Genomic DNA, 22,826 nt, shown 5'->3' with positions numbered 1-22,826 from the left:
CAGCTCCATGAGGAGGCCTTCCAGGCATTCACAGTCCTACGTATCCCCTTCATTTCACCCTCCTTCCTCTCATATCTCTGCACTTTAAAACAGAGAGATAGTGTAGGTGATGCGGAGCCTTCATAGTGTATGCACAAACGGTTGTGACTCTGCAAAGGAAAGCCACACGCTACAGCATAGGCTTGACTCAGATGCTAGATCTTTCTTAAGGATTTTAGTAGATATTTGGGGGGAATTTTCTGTTTTGGTTTCCTTTAATTAAATAAATATTTTACTCTGCATTGACATTTAAATGATAAGGAATAAACATGTAGTTAACATGTAGTTAAGCTTTCAGGTGGTACTACAGTATCAGTGCTGCATTCAACTATCCGACTGGCCAGTCCTTCTACTGCATGGAATGTCTTCTTTGACCATAAGATTTACGGAATTCTTAGACTTTGTGTGTTGAAGTTGCGTTTAAGTGAATGAAAAAACTATTAAATAATAGCAAAATATTTTTTTATTTCAGTATTACTCAATATCAAAAATTATCAGCTCACACCTGTTTTTTTATTTTATTTAATTTACAGAGATTAAAAGTAACTGTTCCTGCCTACATGCACACAATGTCTGGAATTCTAGTCCTCTCTGATGCAGGTTATAATCCTTAGCTCAGTCCCTGTCTTTCCTTCTGTGTCTTGCTGCACAATCGCAACGTCCGAGTTACATATTGAAAATATTGGAAATGAGCTATATTGTTTTCTCAACCTGGATCTGGACCCTGCTAACTTGTGACTTTTCTCTGAGAAACATTGTCATAGTTTAGTAATCTGAGAAACATGCATGTTTTGCCTTGCAGCTTTGCAAGTCTGTTAGAAGATAAAATATGTGACTGAGAGGTATGGGGAGTGGGGATTACATTGTCAAGAAGTTACTGTGAAGGTGTTAGTGGTAATTTTGTGGACTAATTATAGGTGTTGGGGATTACATTGTAGAATAGTTACTGTAGAGGTTTTGGAGATTACACTGTGGAATTGTTACTGTATAAGTGTTCTGGATGTTTACTGTAGAGGGGGTGTGGGGGTTACTATGAAGTGACGGTCAAGTCATGGTGGGAAACTGGACACCAACTAGCTCTCCTAATGGAGAGGTACTCCTATTCCTTTTAGTCAAAACACCATGTCTACCTGGGCCCAGACATATACTACAGTCTAAAGGAAAGGTTTTTGATGGATTCCTTCCTTGAATACTGTGGGGGAACCCTTACATATGTTTTACAAGGGAACGTGTAAAAGAAAAGTCTCAAATGGTCATTGAAAAAAAATATTTTTTGTTTTAAGTGTAGCACTGTAATGAATCATTTCCAATACCTGAAAAATAAGCATGGTACTCCCTAACCATAATCAGAAACACTCAGAATCAAGGAGCTCTTGCCTAAAACCGAGTCAGAGGCTCCCAGAATGTAGGTTGCCCTAATAGTAACCTAAGAGTAGGTTTAGTACCTGCGCTGTAAACATAGAGCTAATAAATAGCTGACTAGGGCTAAAGAAGGGGGGCGGGGCAGATAGGGCCTCAGTTCAGACAGCTGCTCTATGACCTCTCACCCCAGCAACGATGCATACAGAATTAGAGAGCGGGCGAGACTGTGTTCCTGTGCTTGTGTGAGTAAAATGTGAATACTACAACTGATTTATATGGCTGTTGTTTATTATTTAAAACACGAACGTAAGGGTGTTTCCCCCACACAACCACAACATGCAAAATAGTGTAAACCTCTTAAAGAGAAATGTGTAAGTTCAGCGCTCTAGTGCATACTAGGGGAATAGCAGAATAAATGTATGATTAAAAAAAAGAACTTAAATTTGATTTCTTTGACACTGACTTCGCCAACTAATGGCTTCGGCAAAGTAAAATATACTTATGATTGCCAGATGTTGTTTTTCCAAGACACCTTAAGAATAATACACTTATTATCACCCTGGATAAGAGCGTCTGCTACAGAAAATGACTGAAATAAAATGTAAATGTAATAGCAACTCTCTAGTAGCCATGGAAACTAACTAGATAACAATTAGCTAGTTGTCAAACTAAATAACGTGTGGTTAGGAATCCCCATTTTATAGCCTATCATCCGTTAAAACTGTAGTCGAGCAATAATACCTAGCTATGTAGATGTCCTAGTTGGCGCAGGACAGAGAAAGCTTCGTAGCTAGGTTTAGCCTTAAACGCGAACTAGATAACAGCTAGCTTGGCATTGTAGCTTACATGTACTTCATGCAATTCACATTTTTATAGCCTACCCCTCCCTGTGGTATTATTATGACTTAACGAGTAAACACTTAAGGCTATTAGACCGACAGCCTGATAGTGAATATCTATTTTCGCCTTCAAAATAATGCATTTGATTTAGCCCTGATCTGGCTCACCGGAATCAAGCAGCCAAGGCCTTGATTATTAGTTAACAAGGTGATTCAGGTATGCTAGCTCTGGGAAACATATAATACATGGAACGACCGGGGAGGTTTGAGAAACACTGGCCTGGACTAAAATAGTATGCGGAATAATCCCCACAAAGCCTTGCGGCACAACTTGAAAAGCGCCTCTTTCGGTTGTTCGGCCTACCATTTATTTCTTTAGTATGGATTTTTTGGATCCACTTCAAATAAGGTCTGTGTTTGATGTAGGCTTACATCATCTCGCCATTTCCATAACCATGTAAATATCTACAGGACAAGTTGACTTTTATCAATATTGGCTAAATATAGCAAAGATGTTGACAAATGTCACCTTGTCCTAAACATATACATACGGTTGTCGAAACGCTTAGTTAGCCTAAGCAAAACAGGACTTATTTGAAACGGTTCCAAAATTCCTAATGGAATAAATGAACGGTGAAATGCGAAAAGAAGCTCTATCACGACTATTTCAGTCTATTCATTGCTGAAAGCGGTGTCTGTATTTGAATTTTCTCCTTCGCTGTTTTATCACTTTTTAGTATAACAACGACCCAACCAAAATAGACAAAAGAAACTCATCTGGAAGACACAATCTACTGAGCGTGAATACTCCAAAAATACCAAACTATTTGTAAGGTACTCAATTTCAAATCTTTCTCCATTATATAATATAGTTAGCATTTTTCTGCTTTTATATAGTGGATATCTCACAAATGACTCAGTTAGTAAACACTTATGTGTAATATAATGTGCTAGACTGGCAACGTTTAAATGAAGTTTGTATTTTATTGCAACAGTCATGAATATGACCTAATTAATCTTGTATTTATTCTATATTTCCTCAGTTGTTAACCTGTTGCTAGTTTTGAAACCAATCTGAAACTATGGAGTCCCAGCAGAGAGCCGTTGCTGTGTCTGAGTGCTTTGTCAGTAAGCAGATGTTCCTTTGTTCAGCTCCACAGCACTTCACAGTATAAAGTTGGATCAGTTGTAGTTGTGATTCGGGACACTTGCTGCATCTTTTGAATTTTGTCCCATTGAAGATCTCCATCCCCCTGCATACCCTCAAGCTACTCACAGGGACGTTAACCCCTCCCCCATCCCCTTTAACCCCCTGCAGACCCCATAGTTGTCACCAAGGCTCTCTTTGGTTACCCTGTTCTTTGTCCCTACAATGAAGCGACAGCAGACCCTCACTAATCTCTCCCCCACCACCAGCATGCACGCAATGGCTAATTATCAAACGGATGGAGAGGGAGTGGCGGTAGAAGCGGGGGAAATACAGTAGACAGGCATGAAGACAGACATACCAGAGAGAGAACAAGTGGTTGAGCACTGAACATAAAGCCTGACAACTGTTGTGCCCTGCTCTGGCTACCAATCCCAGTCTCTGCCGGTCCTGCCTCTGCTCAAAACTGTCAAACAGTTTTAACAGTAGCTGAACATGTGTGGTGCTGTAGAACCAGCATGACCACTATAGCTGTAAAAGAACAGCACATTCCCTGTTTATGTAATAATCAATGCCCTCCTCTCTGTCTCTGTCAGAGAGCTGCAGTAGCTATGTTTCTAGCCATGGGAAAACACAGTAGAGGCAGCTCACACTTCCTGTTTTTGAATAGGGCCTCTCAGAGGCAGGAAGTACAGGGAACAGCTGGACTGTGGTCTCTCTGTGTTGAGGACTTCTACTAACTATTGGGTAATTTTAGGTACACCAAAGTTTTCTGTGGTTTCAGACAAAAACACATGCTAACATTTAAGGTCATTGTTCCTTTAAAAATAATGTGATTAATACATTTCCTCACAATGTTGTTGCCCATTCATTGAACAACACCATTTAGATGCGCCAAATGAATCACTAATTATCTAATTATGTTCTTCATGAGCATTGTCCCTGTTCCTGATACGTTGGCCACTGGAAACAATGCTTAATTAAGGTTTTTGTTTATTTTTTAAAAATCAGATTTTCAAGTTGGAAACACCAGCAACATATTCCTGGCTTTTTGATTTTTTTTATTGCACTGCAGCACATTACATTTTTCACTGTTTTAAAACAGATATCTCTAAATGTAAGGGTCTTTACAAGGTGCTTCAGTCGAAGGGACAGCATTTACCACCGCAATGTAAGAATGACCCTGTTGTCTGTGCCCTGCAAACCTTTGTTCTGCCCCCACACTGGCGCCTAGTCCCCGCCCACTGGCCTACTGCTGTGACAGAGCGTGATCTCTCTATCCATCTCGCGCCAAAACAAAGAGGGTATGCTAGCGTCTTCCTCTCTTCCCCTTCCTCCTAGATGCTGCGTCTGGCATGTTGCCAGGGCAACCTGGAGTAGGTGAAGTAGTAGTAGAAAAGCTCCTGGTTGCCCCTACTGCAGTCCCCTCTGCCTGTCTGGCTGTATGTCTGTCTCCTTTCGTCACCAGCATTTCCCGCCACTCTGGGGGGAGGAGCCGCCTACGGTCAAGATAAAGAAGGCTGGTGCCGGCATCTTTTAAATCAGTGGGTGTGGCTCCAACTTCCCCCTCATTTCATTAACCCCTGCACACCACTAGAGGGCTATGAGCTTGGATAAAGGTCCCTAAAAGCACTTGTGGTTTCACTCTGAATTACAGCCTCTTGTAGTCTGACACTGTGGGTAGGTTTCCTCAATTTCATTTAAGAATAGACCCCTGAGTCTGTAAATTCTTATTTTGTTTGGGCATAGTGAATCTAATTGTTGTAATATTTGTCTACGTTTGGAGTTTTTCATACAATTTTCAGGGTGTAAAAATAATTGCAATATGATTTAACTTTAATGTGTTATGGACTGTATTTACCTACATTGTTTTGCTAATTTTTACCTAATAATTTACCAAAAGGCTGTACAGAATAGTTTATTTTAAGCACTATCATTTGTAGAAGACCCACCAAAAGGCATTGTATAATGTAATCAAAAGTATTTTTTTTTATTATCAGTTCTCAGGTCACAGTAACTATATTATGTACTGGTACTTAATATTATTCTTTCATGGTCCCACAAATCATCCCAAGCTGTCAAAGACAATTTAACTAATCTAATGCTGCCCTCTAGTGGGCATGTTGGGCCCCCAAAATAGTCTTGGATCTTGACTTAATTTGCGATCTCCTTAAATTCAATGCCCTATTCAATTTTTCCAAAGCTATTCATTTATGGTTATTGCAATAATAATCCTGAAAATAATTGATAGGATCTAATATAATATAATGTCCTTATGATTAGTAAATGAGACCAAGTAAATGAGAATGCAAATCCAAAACGTGTAGAATGCAATGTGCATAAAACATATTTAATAGTATTTAGTTTTTGTAATAAATAATAATGTGAAGTGTCTCATTTGTTCAAAACAAATGAGATCAAAAGCTTTAATTCTTCTGGTCATATCCTTTTCAATGCCACAAATAGGAGCCCTTTCCCAACAGGATTATAAACACCAACCTAGCCAGTAAATGTCTTGAGCAGATCGATAAAATGCCCTCTACCCGTTTTTTCCAGACAACCTACTGGAGAGGTTGACAGCTCACAGAAGACCACATCCTGCTGCTGCTCACATTATGAACATGGGAATGGCACAAGCTGCCTTTTCTGTAGATGCAATTTGTAACATTTCCTAATTCAACCCTTTTTGGACATTTATGTACCCATGTACATTTGGTAACCATCTCTGATTTTTGATAAATGACATGTAAGTGCATGTAGTAACCCTTTTTCAATGTGTATCTGTAAAGCCCTTTACAGGATGACTATATTATCTCTTCCAGACATTATTAACAGATTATACAGCAACTGCATATGTTGTGAAAAAACTGTAAACCAGTCAAATTAATGGATATCAGTAGTTATTAGTGGTCTTCAAAGCAAAAAGACACCATCTCGTTTTCCTGGGACGTCTGCATCGCTGACATCATTTCACAGGCTATATACCAGAGCCTGGACTCACCGCAACCAATCAGCCTTTAACGTGGGTATTCCGTGGTTGCTTAGCAACTGCTGCTGAGCTGTAATTCTATCAGAGGAGAGAGCTGCAGGGGTTTGGATCAGAGACAACAAGAAGTCATCGTGGAATACAGAGGGGGCAATTGATCCAGTGACATAATTTCCCATTCCACTAATAGGGGATGAGGAAAACATCCCTCAGCACTCCTGCAGAGTGTTCTGAGGACAGGTCAACCATGGGTAAATATTGAACCTGCCTGTCATAGACTTGCTTTGAACCTGCTAGTTTGAACATTAAAATTTAAAGCTTAAGTGATCACTGGGGTATTGTCCCTCTGTCTAACACAGCAAAGGGTGTTTTTGCTCCAAACTGCTATGATGGTTTTTGACACATGAAAGTGTTGTAAGAGATTGATGTTTAGCATTATTAGAGCATTTAAGATGGCATGAACTTGTTTTGCCATTATTACACACCAGCACAAATGCACACACACTGAATTAAATCAACTGAGTGACGGCAATGCAGAATTCATACCCGGCAACGGGTTTAAAATGGGAGGCGGATGTAGGATGGCCTGAAATCATTAAACAGATGAGTGTGGGAGGGATAGGAAGAGGTAGGACTCTATAGAAATGATGCGGAGGAGAAGTCCCTGCCAAAAACGACAACATCAGCTAGCATACTGGCTCTCTCCATCCCTCCCCCTTTTACCATATCTGGATTTTCTACCTACCTCGCACTCATTGCTAAATGCACCGGGGATGATGGTACACATGAGTGTACCCAAGGATTGCATTAATACTGCCTGGTAGGGAGAGAGAGAGGCAGCAGGGTGGTTATTTAAGACTGCCTGCTTCGGGGAAAGAGCGAGAGGCAGTAAAATACTAATTCAGTATCTGAGTGGCAATAAGAGAGCCGGGATGACGAGTGTAAACATCAGCCAGACGCCGACCAGCCAGGACACGATAACCAAAGGCACGGTCAGAGCATCCTGGGAAGGGACTGACACTCTGCTCAACCCTTCCGTCCTCACAAAGCATCTCAAATCAGTGAGTATCAACATGTCATGTCAACAGATCTCTGAATTCAACGTCACTGAATCTCTCGGCCCATATTAATTTGGCATGTCTTTAGTTCAAACAAATAGTTGAAATGATAAAGGTGCAAGTGAACGATATGTACAGTAGGCCTATATATTACCTGTCCATTAGGTTCATTAAACATACTCTATCATAAAGTAACAAGGCAATGGTAAACATTTAGTCCACCAACAATGTGTACAATATATGTACAAAATATCATGGCTGTATCTAAAACAGGACAGGAAGTGCAGTATGCTCGTTGTCCCACTGACAAAATGTAATGCTGATTTGGTTAACTGTGTGTACTTACAGTATGTTTGTCATCGACTCAAGTGACATTTCCCCAATTACAATGAGTGGCCTGATTGTGGCACTGAAACAAGCAATTTTAATGTAAAACATTTGAAAGGTGACTTCTCACCTCAAATTTCACCTAAAGTGACCGAATTCCGTACATAGGTTCTTCTTTCAATAAACATATTTAAGATCCCACCCAGGTTCAACATGACAGATATTCCTCTGTTAGTTATTTGTCACTTCCTGGTGTTAAGAGCAGTGTGGAAACTAGAAGATCATTTGCACATATGTCTATTGCTGAGGTGCAGGAGTCAAAAGGAGAGAACAAATAAGGATCTCTGCACACTTATGATTCAATACAAATATAACATGATATGAAGCATGATATGAAGCTTTGGGTCAACAAACCTTCACCAGAGCATACAAACACAAGAGGTACTTCAATCATTACAAAGACCTAAAGACAGAGTGATTAGGCTTAGTAAATTGACATATCTCAGTATGTTTGCTTTTAAACTGCTCCAACCAGATGCAGGGTGCAGGGAAGGATCTTTGTAAATTTACTTATATATTACATCGAAAAACTGCCAACACAAGTATTACTGTCACGTTTCAAGGACGGAGGCAGGCGCAGAAGCTGAGGTGTCTTTTAATGAAAACCAAAGGAAGGAAACAAAACAGAGTGCCAAGCACTACTAAACACACTCAGGAGTCAGGAACACCGAAAAAATGACACGCACAATGACCGACAAAGACTGGGAGAACATGGCTGAACTAAATACACTGGCTAACGAGGAGAACAGAAACAGGTGGGGGCTAAACACAGGTGACAGGTATAGACTGAAACTGAAACAAGAACAGGAAGGACAATACAAGGACAAGACAAGTCAAGGACAAACAAAACACGAAGCGGAACGGTCCCATCTGGCTGGGACCATTACAATTACATCAAAAACCTCCAACACTTAAGGTGACAGTGAATCAGCTAACATTTTCTTTTTGCAGGAAGAACTGTTTAATTTCAACTTCAAAATGTAATTTTGGAAAATAACCAATCAAAGCGGTTTAAGGCTGTTGGGCTACCTTGTGTATGAAATTATGTTTGGAAACATAAAAGGCCGATCAATTTGTTGTGTGCATGTATCATAAGGATCAGATCAACAGAGCAAACTGATCATTTAAGTGATTTTCAATCCAACACATCTCATAGTCTGGGTTTGAGCCTTAGACTGTACCGCTGGCTGATGAGAGGATGGGAGGTCCTGTGGGCCATACAAATGGGCTAACATTGCCCAGAGATCAAGGACCCATAGTCAGCAGTGATGTTCTAGCGTCATCGTGCTCATAGCGACTCCTTCAGATGGCTCTTGCACCTCCAAAGCTAACAGACGTCATGAGGTGAGTGAGTGTTCCATCAAACGAATGGTCCATCTTCCTGGTTGGAGTAGCAGTGTGAAATAGAAGTAGAATGGGTTGCCTACTAGAATGTGGAATCTTGCCACAATATTCAACTCTAGGACAATTGGAAATGACTAAAACGGGAAGGAAAAATAACAACACACCTGGTTTTCCAGATCGGTTAAATCAAAACCATGAGATTGCTGCAGCTCTTCGGGACCAAGGTTGGTTGGGGTATTTCAGTGTTTATGTGTATGTTGTGTTGTTCTTCTATGGTGTGTTAAGATGTTGTGCTTTGTGTCCCTTCATCCAATAGCCCAAGCCTCAGAATGCCATCACCATTGCTGTGTCGTCGCGGGTCCTCTTCAGCATGAATAAGGAACAGCAGATCTACGAGCAGAAAGGCATGGAGGACTATCTCAAGTATCAGATTGAGCATGAGACAGAGCCCTTCAGTCCAGGCCCTGCTTTTCCCTTTGTTAAGGTCTGGGAAAATAACACACACACATCCAAAGACTAGCGACACACACAAACACACCCACACATACATGTCTTCTTGTGGTTGCCCAAAAAGTATTCATTAATCCTTATAACCCTAAACCTAGGGTAATGCTCCAAGTTGTCTGACAGATTGAAAGTGATGCCCATTCTGTTTTGTGTGGCCCCAGGCTCTGGAGGCAGTGAACGCTAGGCTGAGGGAGCTGTACCCTGAGAGTGAGGAGCTCTTTGACGTTGTGCTCATGACCAACAACCACGCGCACGTCGGCCTCCGACTCATCAACACCATTAACCATCACCGTAAGGACCTAAACACACTCACACACATCTATACAGTGGATATAAAAAGTCTACACACCCCTGTTAAAATGCCAGGTTAATGTGATGTAAAGAGACAAAGATAAATCATATCAGAATGTTTTCCACTTTTAATGTGACCTATAAGGTGAACAATTCAATTGAAAAACAAACGGAAATCTTTGAGGGGGGAAAATACAAAACTCACAATAACCTGGGTGAATAAGTTAATAAGTTAAATTAATACTTTGTTTAAGCACCTTTTGATTTTATTACAGCACTCAGTCTTTTTGGGTAGGAGTCTATTAGCATGGCACATCTTGAAGTGGCAATATTTGCCTACTCTTCTTTGCAGAAGCGCTCCAAATCTGTCAGATTGCAAGAACATCTCCTGTGCACAGCCCTCTTCAGATCACCCCACAGATATTCAGTTGGATTTAGGTCTGGGTCTCTGGCTGGGCCATTCCAAAACATGAATCTTCTTCTGGTGAAGCCATGCTTTTGTGGATTTGGATGTGTGCTTTGGGTCATTGTCATGCTGAAAGGTGAACTTCATCTTCATCTTTCTAATGGACACCCGAAGGTTTTGTGCCAAAATTCCCTCCACCCTGACTAAGGCCCTGGTTCCAGCTGAAGAAAAACAGCCCCAAAGCATGATGCTGGCACCACCATGCTTCACTGTGGGTATGGTGTTTGTTGGGTGATGTGCAGTGTTTTTGCACCAAACATACATTTTGGAATTATGGCCAAAAAGTGAAATCTTGGTTTCATCAAACCATAACACATTTTCCCACATGCTTTTGGGGTACTTGTTTTTGCAAACTTCAGCCGGGCTTGGATGTTTTTCTTTGTAAGAAAAGGCTTCCGTCTTGCCACCCTACCCCATAGCCCATTCATATGAAGAATACGGGAGATTGTTGTCACATGTAGCGCACAGCCAGTCATTGCCAGAAATCCCTGCAGTTTCCTTTAATGTTGCTGTAGGCCTCTTGGAAGCCTCCCTAACCAGTTTTCTTCTCGTCTTTTCATCAATTTTGGAGGGATGTCCAGTTCTTGGTAATGTCTCTGTTGTGCCCTATTTTCACCACTTGATGATGACTGTCTTCCCTGTGTTCCATGGTATATCTAATGCTTTGGAAATTCTTTTGTACCCTTTTCCTGATTGATATCTTTCAACAATGAGATCCCTCTGATGCTTTGGAAGCTCTTTGCGGACCATGGCTTTTGCTCTGAGATGCAACTTAGAAAATGTCAGGAAAATCAACAGCTGAACTTTATAATCAGAGTAATTTTAAATAATGGCAAGTGTGTCATGGCTTCTATTTAACATGAGTTTGAATGTGATTGGTTTATTCTGAACACAGCCACATCCCCAGTTATAAGAGTGTGTGCGCACTTATGTAACCATGTTATTGTAAGGTTTGTTTTTCAATTGAATTGTGAAAAAAGTTCTGAAATGATTTATCTTTGTCTCATTCTTTGACATCACAAAAACCTGGCATTTTAACAGGGGTGTGTAGACTTTTTATATCCACTGTGTGTGTGTATATATATATATATATATATATATATACTCACCTAAAGGATTATTAGGAACACCTGTTCAATTTCTCATTAATGCAATTATCTAATCAACCAATCACATGGCAGTTGCTTCAATGCTTTTAGGGGTGTGGTCCTGGTCAAGACAATCTCCTGAACTCCAAACTGAATGTTAGAATGGGAAAGAAAAGTGATTTAAGCAATTCTGAGCGTGACATGGTTGTTGGTGCCAGACGGGCCGGTCTGAGTATTTCACAATCTGCTCAGTTACTGGGATTTTCACGCACAACCATTTCTAGGGTTTACAAAGAATGGTGTGAAAAAGGGAAAAACATCCAGTATGTGGCAGTCCTATGGGCGAAAATGCCTTGTTGATGCTAGAGAGGAGAATGGGTCGACTGATTTAAGCTGATAGAAGAGCAACTTCCTAATAATCCTTTAGGTGAGTATATATATCTTCTCATGGCTCTCCTCAGATTCTGCTGGCACTGCTAGTATTGGGCTGTGACTTATTGATTCAAGACAATTTTACAACTTAAGACTGAACAACTTTCTCCTATAACTATATTATCCATCCTTTCACAGCATTCTGGAAATACTGAAGCACAGTCAGGAACCAGTACATTGACTTCATGCCCATCTGTCTTTCCTTTGCAGAGCTGTTCATTGAGCGTTTCTGTATGACAGGTGGGAACAGTCTCATTGGGTACCTGAAGGCTTACCAAACTAACCTGTACTTGTCTGCAGACCACATGAAGGTGCGAGAAGCCCTGGAGGCGGGTAAGTGGACAGAGTCCCAGACTCTATGGACTGTGACTGGACAGTTGATGTAAAAGTCGATGTACAAAATATGTAATTGTTTCATACAATGGGGAAAAAGTAAGGTTAAGCAATCTTTTGTCTTTGTCACTCTCTTTGTTTCTCTATTTCAGGAATTGCCGCGGCCACCATGTTTAACCCACCAGAGAAGAGAACAGAAGTGTCAGAGACTCAGCTGCGGGTGGCCTTCGATGGGGACGCAGTGCTGTTCTCTGACGAGTCAGAGCGCATCTTCAAGGCACATGGACTGGACAAGTTCTTTGAGCATGAGAAGGCACACGAGGACATGCCTCTTGATCACGTATGTCCACGTAGCATTCTGTAACACATTACAACACATTGATGTAGAAAAGCAGAAATAGTTTGGAAATACTTGCAGCATTGCAGAACCACAAAAGTGGTTTGGCATCTGTAGATTGACTATTGATTTTAATTTGTTCATGCAACTCACTCTCCATGCTCTCAGGGGCCACTGAAAGGGTTTCTGGAGTCCCTGGGGAAATTGCAAAAGAAGTTCTATGCCAAGGGCCAGCGTATGGACTGCCCTATCCGTACCTACCTGGTTACATCACGCAGTGCAGCCAGCTCAGGCACCCGGGCCCTGAAGACACTGCGATCCTGGGGCCTAGAGACAGATGAGGCCCTCTTCCTAGCTGGGGCCCCTAAGGGGCCTATGCTTGACAAGATCCGTCCTCACATATTCTTTGATGATCAGATGTTCCATGTGGAGGGAGCTGCTCAGCTAGGGACTGTGGCGGCTCATGTGCCGTATGGTGTTACTCAGAAATGGGCCCCAGAAGAAGCCTGTGGAGGAGAATGTTTAGGATACTGCACAGACACCAAGTGATTTGCATTTAGCCTTCTTCCCAGTCCTTGTGACAGCAAAGGACAATAGGACAGCATTTTGGATTGGAATGGTACCGTCAACCTTATCAAATCCCTCTTAAAACCCATGTTACATTGACAAGGACATGTGGAGTGTGAGAGAGATCACACCAACACCCTCCACATTCCTCACAAGGGCACTAGTAGATGTAAAACAAAAGCTTAAAACTGTTGTGAAAAGTGTCTTGCTCTAGAAAAGTAGATGACCTGAGCCTGTGACAAAACAGAATCATTTTATTTGACATGAAATTACAGCTATAACCGTTGCATGGTCTATCATCATGCTTGCAGCAATATTGATACACTACCTGTATACTTTAACACAGCATTAATGACAATTAACATTTACAAAAATGGTCAACCTAAATATATGCTACACAATACTCATAGAGTTGATAAATCATGCTGTCACAACAGAATTTTTTGCAAGAACTTCAGATGAACTCTCTCAGAATTAACAAGAGGTTAGTAAAGTACTACAAGTGCTGAGTTCAATCCCAGGGTTTACCAGTTGAGACCCAGAGGCGGTGGGTGGCAGTTCATTGCCCAAAGTCAGGGGATTGTCTCAACGCAGTCTAGTGACACCTTGTCACCTGCTAACTGAGGTCAATAGCCAAAGAAGCGTTGTGATGATAAGCAGCACAGCCTATAGTCGAAGGAGCAGTGTGACCAGACGCTGGTCAGCTTGACGGAACATAATTGTATGAGTATCATTTCTCTATCATTTCAGCATATCACATTCATTTTAGGTTGAAAACAGGTAAACTGAGTATTTATTGCATGTTACTGACATAATTGTTTATTCCATGCTTTTGTTTCTAATCCAGGCAACTTTTAGGAAGTGCCTTAGGTCTACTTATGCAAGTCACAATTCAAAGTGGGCTTATATTTTTCATAGAACAATAAACATCTTCTGTTTTAACATTTAAAGGAACTGTATGTAGGATTGTGGCCATAACTGGTACTGCAATCACTTTAAATACTGTAGAGCGGAGTATCCCCTCCCCCTCCCCACTGACTCCAGGTTGCCAGACAAGCTGCAGGATTCAACAGAAACGTAGGCTGCTTCTACGAGCTTCCAATGGCAAGTGACGACGAGTCGTACACAGTAAGTTTTGCAAAAATTTACTAATTGTCATTAGTCAAATATAATCGTAAAAATGTATGCTCGTATGTGACAGAACATTGTTAGAACAGTAGCTGTTAGTCTAACTTGTACCGTTAGGTATCTGTCATTAAGTACATGCACAAGCCTATGTCACTATGTGTAACCGATATCAAAGATACAGCTATTCATTTAGCTGACGCTATAAGTGAAAGCGGCCAGCTGTATTTTTTTACTTACCCTGCAGCACACGTCCATAAGGCTAAAATATGTGATGTGAAAGATTACATGACATTCTACTATTTTTGGCTGTAGAACTTGCATGAAAAACAAGTAGGCTACAAAACGTTCCAAGTGGGCCAACTTTTTTTAACGTCATAGGCTACTCTGTGCTTTTCATTAGTGTTATGGACATTAGAAAAAGTTGTTTTACCTTGGAATTGCACCTAGTGCTTCCAAACCAACACTAACATAGTGCATATCCCAAAAGTTAGAGAATGTTTATTTTGAGTTAGGCTTCTGTCTCAATTATGTTTCAAATTGCCATAATGGGCATGCTAATGTTGTTTTCCTCTGCGTCTCAGCATAAGGACAGAGAAACGGGCTCTGATAATGCATTGCTAATGTTAGCATACGTCCATATGAGGTAACGTTACTTTGCACGAACATGCATAACTTTGTTCGACTGTCATGAATATATGAAATGTCCATTGACATCAAGTACAATTTAGTCAAACATAGATGAATCTTACCTGTCCAGGAGAAAATTAGCAACATTGGCGTCTCCATCTTTCAAAGGCATCTCCTATACAAATTATTGTTTTATTTCGGACTTTGTCACGACGTATTTCGGAATTATAACGAGGTCTTTTAGAAATGTTAGACATTATTTATCCGACTAGAGTTAGAGTAGAGCTGGCAACCCGGATCCTGAAACACTACTGACTTCGTGATAAGGGGAGGGTGGCACTTCAGGCCAAAACACAACATGACAACATCTACATCAGTTGAGGGCTGCAACTCTCACTTTTAAATGACAATATCCTGGCCAGACTACTGTTGTCAGTGATATAAGTATTTGAAATGAACATGATTTCTTAATGTCTAGTGACACATCAGGGCCATTTTATGATGAACTGAAATAGATTTCTTACATACGGTTCCTTTAAAATGGTGTCTTTGTAAAACAATTTTGGAATATAGGGTTTAAATGATTTACAGGTTTTTATGTGCAGTTTCAGCGCCAATTACTATTGACTTAAATAAATGTATTTGTATAATTAGGTATCCATGTGACTACATGCTTGCCTGTGTATTTTAGTATTTATTGTTATACAGAGGTTAGTTGCTGTTGACCACTCTTAGCATATTGGGAATAAGTTTGAATTAATTGACTCTCATTCAACTGGTACTATCTTGTATGGTTTCACTTGTTGGCTTTGTGGTGGTGGTGTGTAAGGTTAGGGAACACTATGTGTGTGCATGTTAAATGTAAGGTTAGTGTGTTGGTGTAGATTGTGGTGTAACTTTCCTCTGTCCCTGCAGTGCTCATGCTATGCTGTCCTTTTATCTCTGTGTCCCATAACGCCGGTCACTTCATCTTATACCAAATCATTGTTTAGCCTCCCCTTTACTCATAGGAACCATGACCTCTATTTGCCTTTCTACTGGCTTGTTAAGCCAACATGTCCACCTCATTCCAAGGCTCTTTCGGATCACCTGAAGGAATGATGGAAGACATATGACTAATGAGGAAATAAGCCTTTCAAGATCTCTGATCTCTGATCTCAAGTATCTCATTTATAATCCTTAATGTTCCAAAGAAGAAATGTTAGCTACAATAAATATTAGGACAGTAGGCTCTTAATCTGTCAAGTGATCATGTTATTGTCATGTTCTGGCACGGCAGTCAGCCTTGAATCCAACGCACTCTCCCTCACGTCATCATGGACGCCTGTTTTCTTTGATTATTGCCCACACCCCTTTCCCCTCATCATGGACCCTATTTAGGTTCCTGCTTCCCTATTGTATGCTGTTGGTCTTTGTTTGGTGATACCCCAATGTCACGCAGTTCTGTTTTGGTTCTGTGTTTTAGTTTGTTTCTGTCCTAGTATTTTTATCAAGTATTCTGTTTCGTTCCTGTCCGTTTTGTTTCATTGATTAAGTGTCCTTCGTTCTCCCTGCGCTTGTGTCCTGCCTCCATCCGACATCTTGACAGAATGTGCATGTCTGTTGGTAATACTGTAAATGTCAGGACTCAACATAGTGACAACAATTGCTGTTTAACATGATGCAGTTTGAATGTCAAAGTATTTTATTTCTTAAGTGCACTGAATAAAAAAAAATATTGTGTAGTGACTATAGTGAAACTGGGATTCATTCAATCTAACACACCATAGACATTTACATTGAAGTCATTTAGCAGATGCTATTACCTAGAGTAGTGAGCATGTGATTTAAACTTGTCCCCACAAACCTAGCTTTGAAAGCACCATCATTCTGAGGATTGTGTAGGTACTGAACAGTACTAAAGACCACTCTGGGCATTAGTTGATTTGATCACCAAAATTTTTATTAAATACAAGCCTGTCCACCGGAAAACTGAAGTCAAGGAGCACATATTGCCCCAAGATGGCTATTTGGGGCTCATGAGGAACACTGATATCAAATTCACCGACAGACAGAAGGACACAGCAAGCAGACACTCCATTGACTATTTGGGGGAGTGTTTTAGATATGTCTGATTTTAGGATAAATAGCCATGTCTCCAAAAAGTTATTTGAGTTTGTCCTCGTTAAAGAGACCATGTATGTAGTCATATTTAGGGATTTATATATTTGTATTTGTATTTTTATTTATCACTAGGGTTATGTTCCCTTGCACTAATTTCCATAGCTGAATTTCCAGCTAATTACCAAGTTCATTGCATTCAACCAGCAATGGTACAAAATTAAGAACGACTTTCCAATAATAAACAGCAGTCCAATCACTGGTGCCTTAAAGGTTTATGCTGAGCAAGAAATCAAGCCATTTCTATGACTAATTTGTCTCGACCCACCCAGTGATGTTTCCTAACGGTCAGACACACCCTGTGTTAAGAATTTTGAGAATTGCTCTGCAGCTTAAACGCATTCAACAATGGAAGATGGGAGGGAATACATGAGTCAGTCAGCTCGGATAGGTGAAGGTAACCATGAAGGTATGACAAGCTGCTCCGCTGTGGATGGCAAGGCCCTCCAGAGGGTGGTGAAATCTTCGGCTGCCATCTCCCCTTTGTGCGAGGCATCTACCATATACAATGCCTTAGGAAAGCATGTTACATCATCAAAGACTGCAGCCACCCAGGCTATGGTCTGTTCACCCTGCTGCCGTCTGGAAGATGCTACCGGAGCATCGGGGCACGCACTTCCAGACACACAAACAATTTTTTCCCTTTGGCCATAATACTGGCAATACTGACCTGTGATCATACTGATCACATGAATGTTCCAGATGCTGTGATGCCCTTCCATGTACATTCAATGTACATTCGAATATTCTATTGTATGCACCATTCATGGGCATACTGCACTCTTATTGTATCTATAATATTTAAATACTTCTACCCATATTCAATACTTCTACCCATATTTTTCATACTCCCCCTTCTAAAATTTTTGAAATTGCTGCTTGTTTACATTGTATATATGTATATGTATATTATTTCTGTATTTTTGCTATATTTTTGCCTAATGTATTTCTTATTTCTTACTGCGTAAATGTCATGTGCTATGTCAAATAATTTCATTGTGCTGGATGACGCTGTGTTATTTAGTGCATTTGATAAGTAAACTTTGAACTTGAAGATATGAAGACCGTACAATAAGAGCCACTCCAATCTTAAGTGACTACAGAGTGCATTCCTCGCCACACACACACACACACACACACATATATATATCCTTAACCTTTGCTCAGTGCCTATTGTAAATGCAGCCTACTGTATTGTATGGCATACAGTACATTGCCTGGCCCCAAAAAAGTTGCACACACATTTTTCATTGGACCATTGGCTTCGATTATGGTGCACATTTGCTGTGACATTGCTGTGACAACCTTATGCAACTTCAAAAAATGTATTTCCATCCAGAATTGCATTCATTTCACTGGGGAACACAATTTTAATTGAGTTAAATCTGACACTTATTTTTGACTAACGTTTGGCTGCTGAATCCCCCCAATTTTCATTTTTTGGCCCACTGATATAGCAAACAAATGAGGGCTGTTTAGGCACCTATGGCGAGAACTAACAGAGGCAGCCATGACCTGAAAAAAAGGAAATCAGTATGTGAATACAAAATAATTTGACCAGTCACAAACGTATAAAAAAAATAAAAAACGTACGTAAGGTCTGTTAACTTCTTGTATGCAGACTTATATGGACAAACAATACAATTTCGTTTATTCAGAAGGTACGTAAGAAATACATTTATGTGCTAGAAGAAAACTGACTGTATTTTTTAAATCAGCATGCCAAATTTAGTCTAAATCAAAAAAATCCAACTCAACTGAAATTAAGTTCAAAATTGTTCCCCAGTGTTTTTGGTCGGGATCTTGAATTGAATACTGGACAGTTGACCCACTCTGTAAGGGTCTTCTCCAGTACATCCCAATGACTTTCATTGGAGCTAAGGTCAGGACTCTGTGGTGGCCAATTCATGTGTGAACATGATTCCTCATGCTCCCTGAACCACTCTCGCACAATTTGAGCCCGATGAATCCTGACATTTATGTGTGTTATCAGGGAAGACGAAATACATTAATGGGATAGCCTGGTCATTCAGTACATTCAGGTACTCAACTGACTTCATTTTGTTGCCACATAACGTTGCTGAGATTAGACCTGACTGATTGAAGCAACCCCAGATCATAACACTGCCTTGAGAGGCTTGTACTGCGGCTGCAGCTACTACTTGTGTCATAAACATGAATAGCTTAGCGGCTGTGGCAATTACTGAATATGACTGTTTGACAGTCACTTAAGAAATCGCTATCCCTAACCAGACAGTTCTTCTAACATTTTCATTACAATGATACCAATGTTGATTATGATGGAGGTAGCTACAGTGCTAACAATCACCAATTAGCAAATTTGACGTTTAGGGTAACATGGGGGAAAACGCACCCCCATGATCAATGTCTATTTACTGAAACAAAAACGACAAGTTTAGTGATTTTTTTGTATGTTGAATATGGCTATGTTTAGGATAATGGATTATAAAGTAAAATAAATGTCTACAGTTGACAGATTAATTTATATTTAATAAATGTATTTTTTCGGAAAATGCATTTTTTTCCAGCTACCCATGGGGTTAGTTGGCCCCCGGGGAATCTTATCCCAATAAAAGATAATATTTCATGGGTTTTTAAGAATTAGTTATTTTACACAACTTACATTTTCCTTACACGCCATTTCATACAGTTAAACTAAACTTATTATTGTCTAAATAAGGCAATGTTTTAAATCCCAGCAGTCCATAAAATGAGATACAGAAGAAATAAATGTTGTGATGATATAGAGGAAATTTGTATGGAATGCAATGGAACTTGGGTGAGATAAAAGGATTAGCGTCATGCAGGCAACATTAGAGATTCCGTAGCAACAATAAGACTTCCGGTTTTCGGATTTTGCCTTCAAAATAGAAGTCCGCGGTAAAACGCGATTTTAATAATATTAAATGTATCTATTTTGACACTTTGCTTAGTGTATATTGTAAAAATGTACTGTAGGAAATGTTCAGGAGACTCTATAGAATAATTATATGCAAATAAATCAAGGGGCACTATGTATTTGCAATTGTTGCTGGTGTTTTACTCCACCCATCCTGGATCCTATTGGCCACAATGTAACTCAATGGATATGAGATATATATTGGCCTATAAAAAAAAAACTGTTCTATACGCCGCGGTGAATGTATTGTAGGAAATGTTCAGGAGACTCTATAGAATGATGATATGCAAAGAAATCAAGGGGCACTCTGTATTTGCAATTGTTGCTGGTGTTTTACTCCACCCATTCCATTGGCCACAATGCAACTCAATGGATATGAAATACATATTGGCCTATAAAAAAAAAACTATTCTACACGCCGCGGTGAATGTATTGTAGGAAATGTCAAGGAAGGTGGATAGAGTAATTATATGCAAAGAAATCAAGGGGCACTCTGTATTTGCAATTGTTGCTGGTGTTTTACTCCACCCATTCCATTGGCCACAATGCAACTCAATGGATATGAAATACATATTGGCCTATAAAAAAAAAACTATTCTACACGCCGCGGTGAATGTATTGTAGGAAATGTCAAGGAAGGTGGATAGAGTAATTATATGCAAAGAAATCAAGGGGCACTCTGTATTTGCAATTGTTGCTGGTGTTTTACTCCACCCACCCCATTGGCCACAATGCAACTCAATGGATATGAAATACATATTGGCCTATAAAAAAGAAACTATTCTACACGCCGCGGTGAATGTATTGTAGGAAATGTCAAGGAAGGTGGATAGAGTAATTATATGCAAAGAAATCAAGGGGCACTCTGTATTTGCAATTGTTGCTGGTGTTTTACTCCACCCATTCCATTGGCCACAATGCAACTCAATGGATATGAAATACATATTGGCCTATAAAAAAAAAACTATTCTACACGCCGCGGTGAATGTATTGTAGGAAATGTTCAGGAGACTCTATAGAATGATTATATGCAAAGAAATCAAGGGGCACTCTGTATTTGCAATTGTTGCTGGTGTTTTACTCCACCCACCCCATTGGCCACAATGCAACTCAATGGATATGAAATACATATTGGCCTATAAAAAAAAAACTATTCTACACGCCGCGGTGAATGTATTGTAGGAAATGTCAAGGAAGGTGGATAGAGTAATTATATGCAAAGAAATCAAGGGGCACTCTGTATTTGCAATTGTTGCTGGTGTTTTACTCCACCCATCCTAGATCCTATTGGCCACAATGTAACTCAATGGATATGAAATATATATTGGCCTATAAAAAAAAAACTGTTCTATACGCCGCGGTGAATGTATTGTAGGAAATGTTCAGGAGACTCTATAGAATGATTATATGCAAAGAAATCAAGGGGCACTCTGTATTTGCAATTGTTGCTGGTGTTTTACTCCACCCACCCCATTGGCCACAATGCAACTCAATGGATATGAAATACATATTGGCCTATAAAAAAAAAACTATTCTACACGCCGCGGTGAATGTATTGTAGGAAATGTCAAGGAAGGTGGATAGAGTAATTATATGCAAAGAAATCAAGGGGCACTCTGTATTTGCAATTGTTGCTGGTGTTTTACTCCACCCACCCCATTGGCCACAATGCAACTCAATGGATATGAAATACATATTGGCCTATAAAAAAAAAACTATTCTACACGCCGCGGTGAATGTATTGTAGGAAATGTTCAGGAGACTCTATAGAATGATTATATGCAAAGAAATCAAGGGGCACTCTGTATTTGCAATTGTTGCTGGTGTTTTACTCCACCCACCCCATTGGCCACAATGCAAGTCAATGGATATGAAATACATATTGGTCTATAAAAAAAAAACTATTCTACACGCCGCGGTGAATGTATTGTAGGAAATGTTCAGGAGACTCTATAGAATGATTATATGCAAAGAAATCAAGGGGCACTCTGTATTTGCAATTGTTGCTGATGCAATTGTTTACATCAGACCGGGGATACCATCTGAGTACAGTTGAGTTGGTCTGAGTGCTAACTTCCTTTAAGAAACAAAACAGTAAAGTGTTTTGCCCTTCCAGGACCAACATTTTGCAGTCCTGTAGTATATTTGTCTCCAAGCAAATGTTCTCGTTCTAGCCAGTCAGAAATAATATTGACTTTTCAGTCATGACAGAAATGTCATGACCGCAAAGAATTGGCCACATTCGTAATACAATGCCCATCCTAAGCATCATAAACTCAAAGACAGCCAAGACGGAAGGAGATCAACTTGGGTAGAAAGTTGAGTAACTGGTTTGATTAACTATATGTACTGTGTACCCTATCCTGTTATGATTTAGTACATCATCTTTTATATTGCATGTTGTTTGATGTAAGTTTGGAGTTGTAATGCCCCATATTAGTTGTATTTAGATAAAACCTAACAGCCCACATTCAGAATTTACTGTGAAGGTTTTAGGATGCACATATTTTCAAATAATTATATATATATTTTTAAAAAAAAATAATTATTGGGATAAATCTCTAACTTTCTTTCCTTTTAATTTGTCCTGGTCATTGGTAATTCTCATCTTCGTGCCTTAGTGGAAAACATTGTCCCCATGCCAAATCAGATTGATTCCACTGGTCGATCTACCATGGCTTTTGGCTTCATGTCCACTCCTGGAGCAAGAGTTTCACATCTGATGGCAGATGTTCGTGGGGAGGTGTTACCCAGAGGCCTTGTCCCAGTCATAGTATGTCTGATTATTCCTGGTAACAACCTTGAAGC

At 40.0% G+C, this 22,826-nt stretch overlaps 1 protein-coding gene across 2 annotated transcripts; it reads left to right on the top strand.

Annotated features, from left to right (window-relative positions):
* Nucleotides 1–1,591: 1,591 nt before the first annotated feature.
* LOC105015617 (cytosolic 5'-nucleotidase 1A) lies at nt 1,592–15,350 on the top strand. 2 transcript variants are annotated; one of them, XM_010878898.3, is made up of 9 exons: nt 1,592–1,643; nt 2,978–3,074; nt 3,284–4,931; nt 5,944–7,434; nt 9,479–9,646; nt 9,831–9,960; nt 12,157–12,279; nt 12,432–12,619; nt 12,785–15,350. In XM_010878898.3, the coding sequence occupies exons 4-9, from the start codon at nt 7,306–7,308 to the stop codon at nt 13,163–13,165; spliced, it is 1,119 nt and encodes a 372-aa protein (XP_010877200.1). In that variant the 5' UTR covers nt 1,592–1,643; nt 2,978–3,074; nt 3,284–4,931; nt 5,944–7,305; the 3' UTR covers nt 13,166–15,350. The 2 variants fall into 2 exon arrangements, with proteins under 2 accessions (XP_010877200.1, XP_019909404.1); XM_020053845.2 differs by lacking the exons at nt 1,592–1,643; nt 2,978–3,074; nt 3,284–4,931; nt 5,944–7,434 and adding an exon at nt 8,636–9,386.
* The last annotated feature ends 7,476 nt before the right edge of the window (nt 15,351–22,826 follow it).

The sequence above is a fragment of the Esox lucius genome, chromosome 15, assembly GCF_011004845.1.
Source record: "Esox lucius isolate fEsoLuc1 chromosome 15, fEsoLuc1.pri, whole genome shotgun sequence".
Lineage (NCBI taxonomy): Eukaryota > Metazoa > Chordata > Actinopteri > Esociformes > Esocidae > Esox > Esox lucius.
Note: the sequence above shows the minus strand (reverse complement) of the source record. Positions and strands in the feature narration are given on the sequence as shown.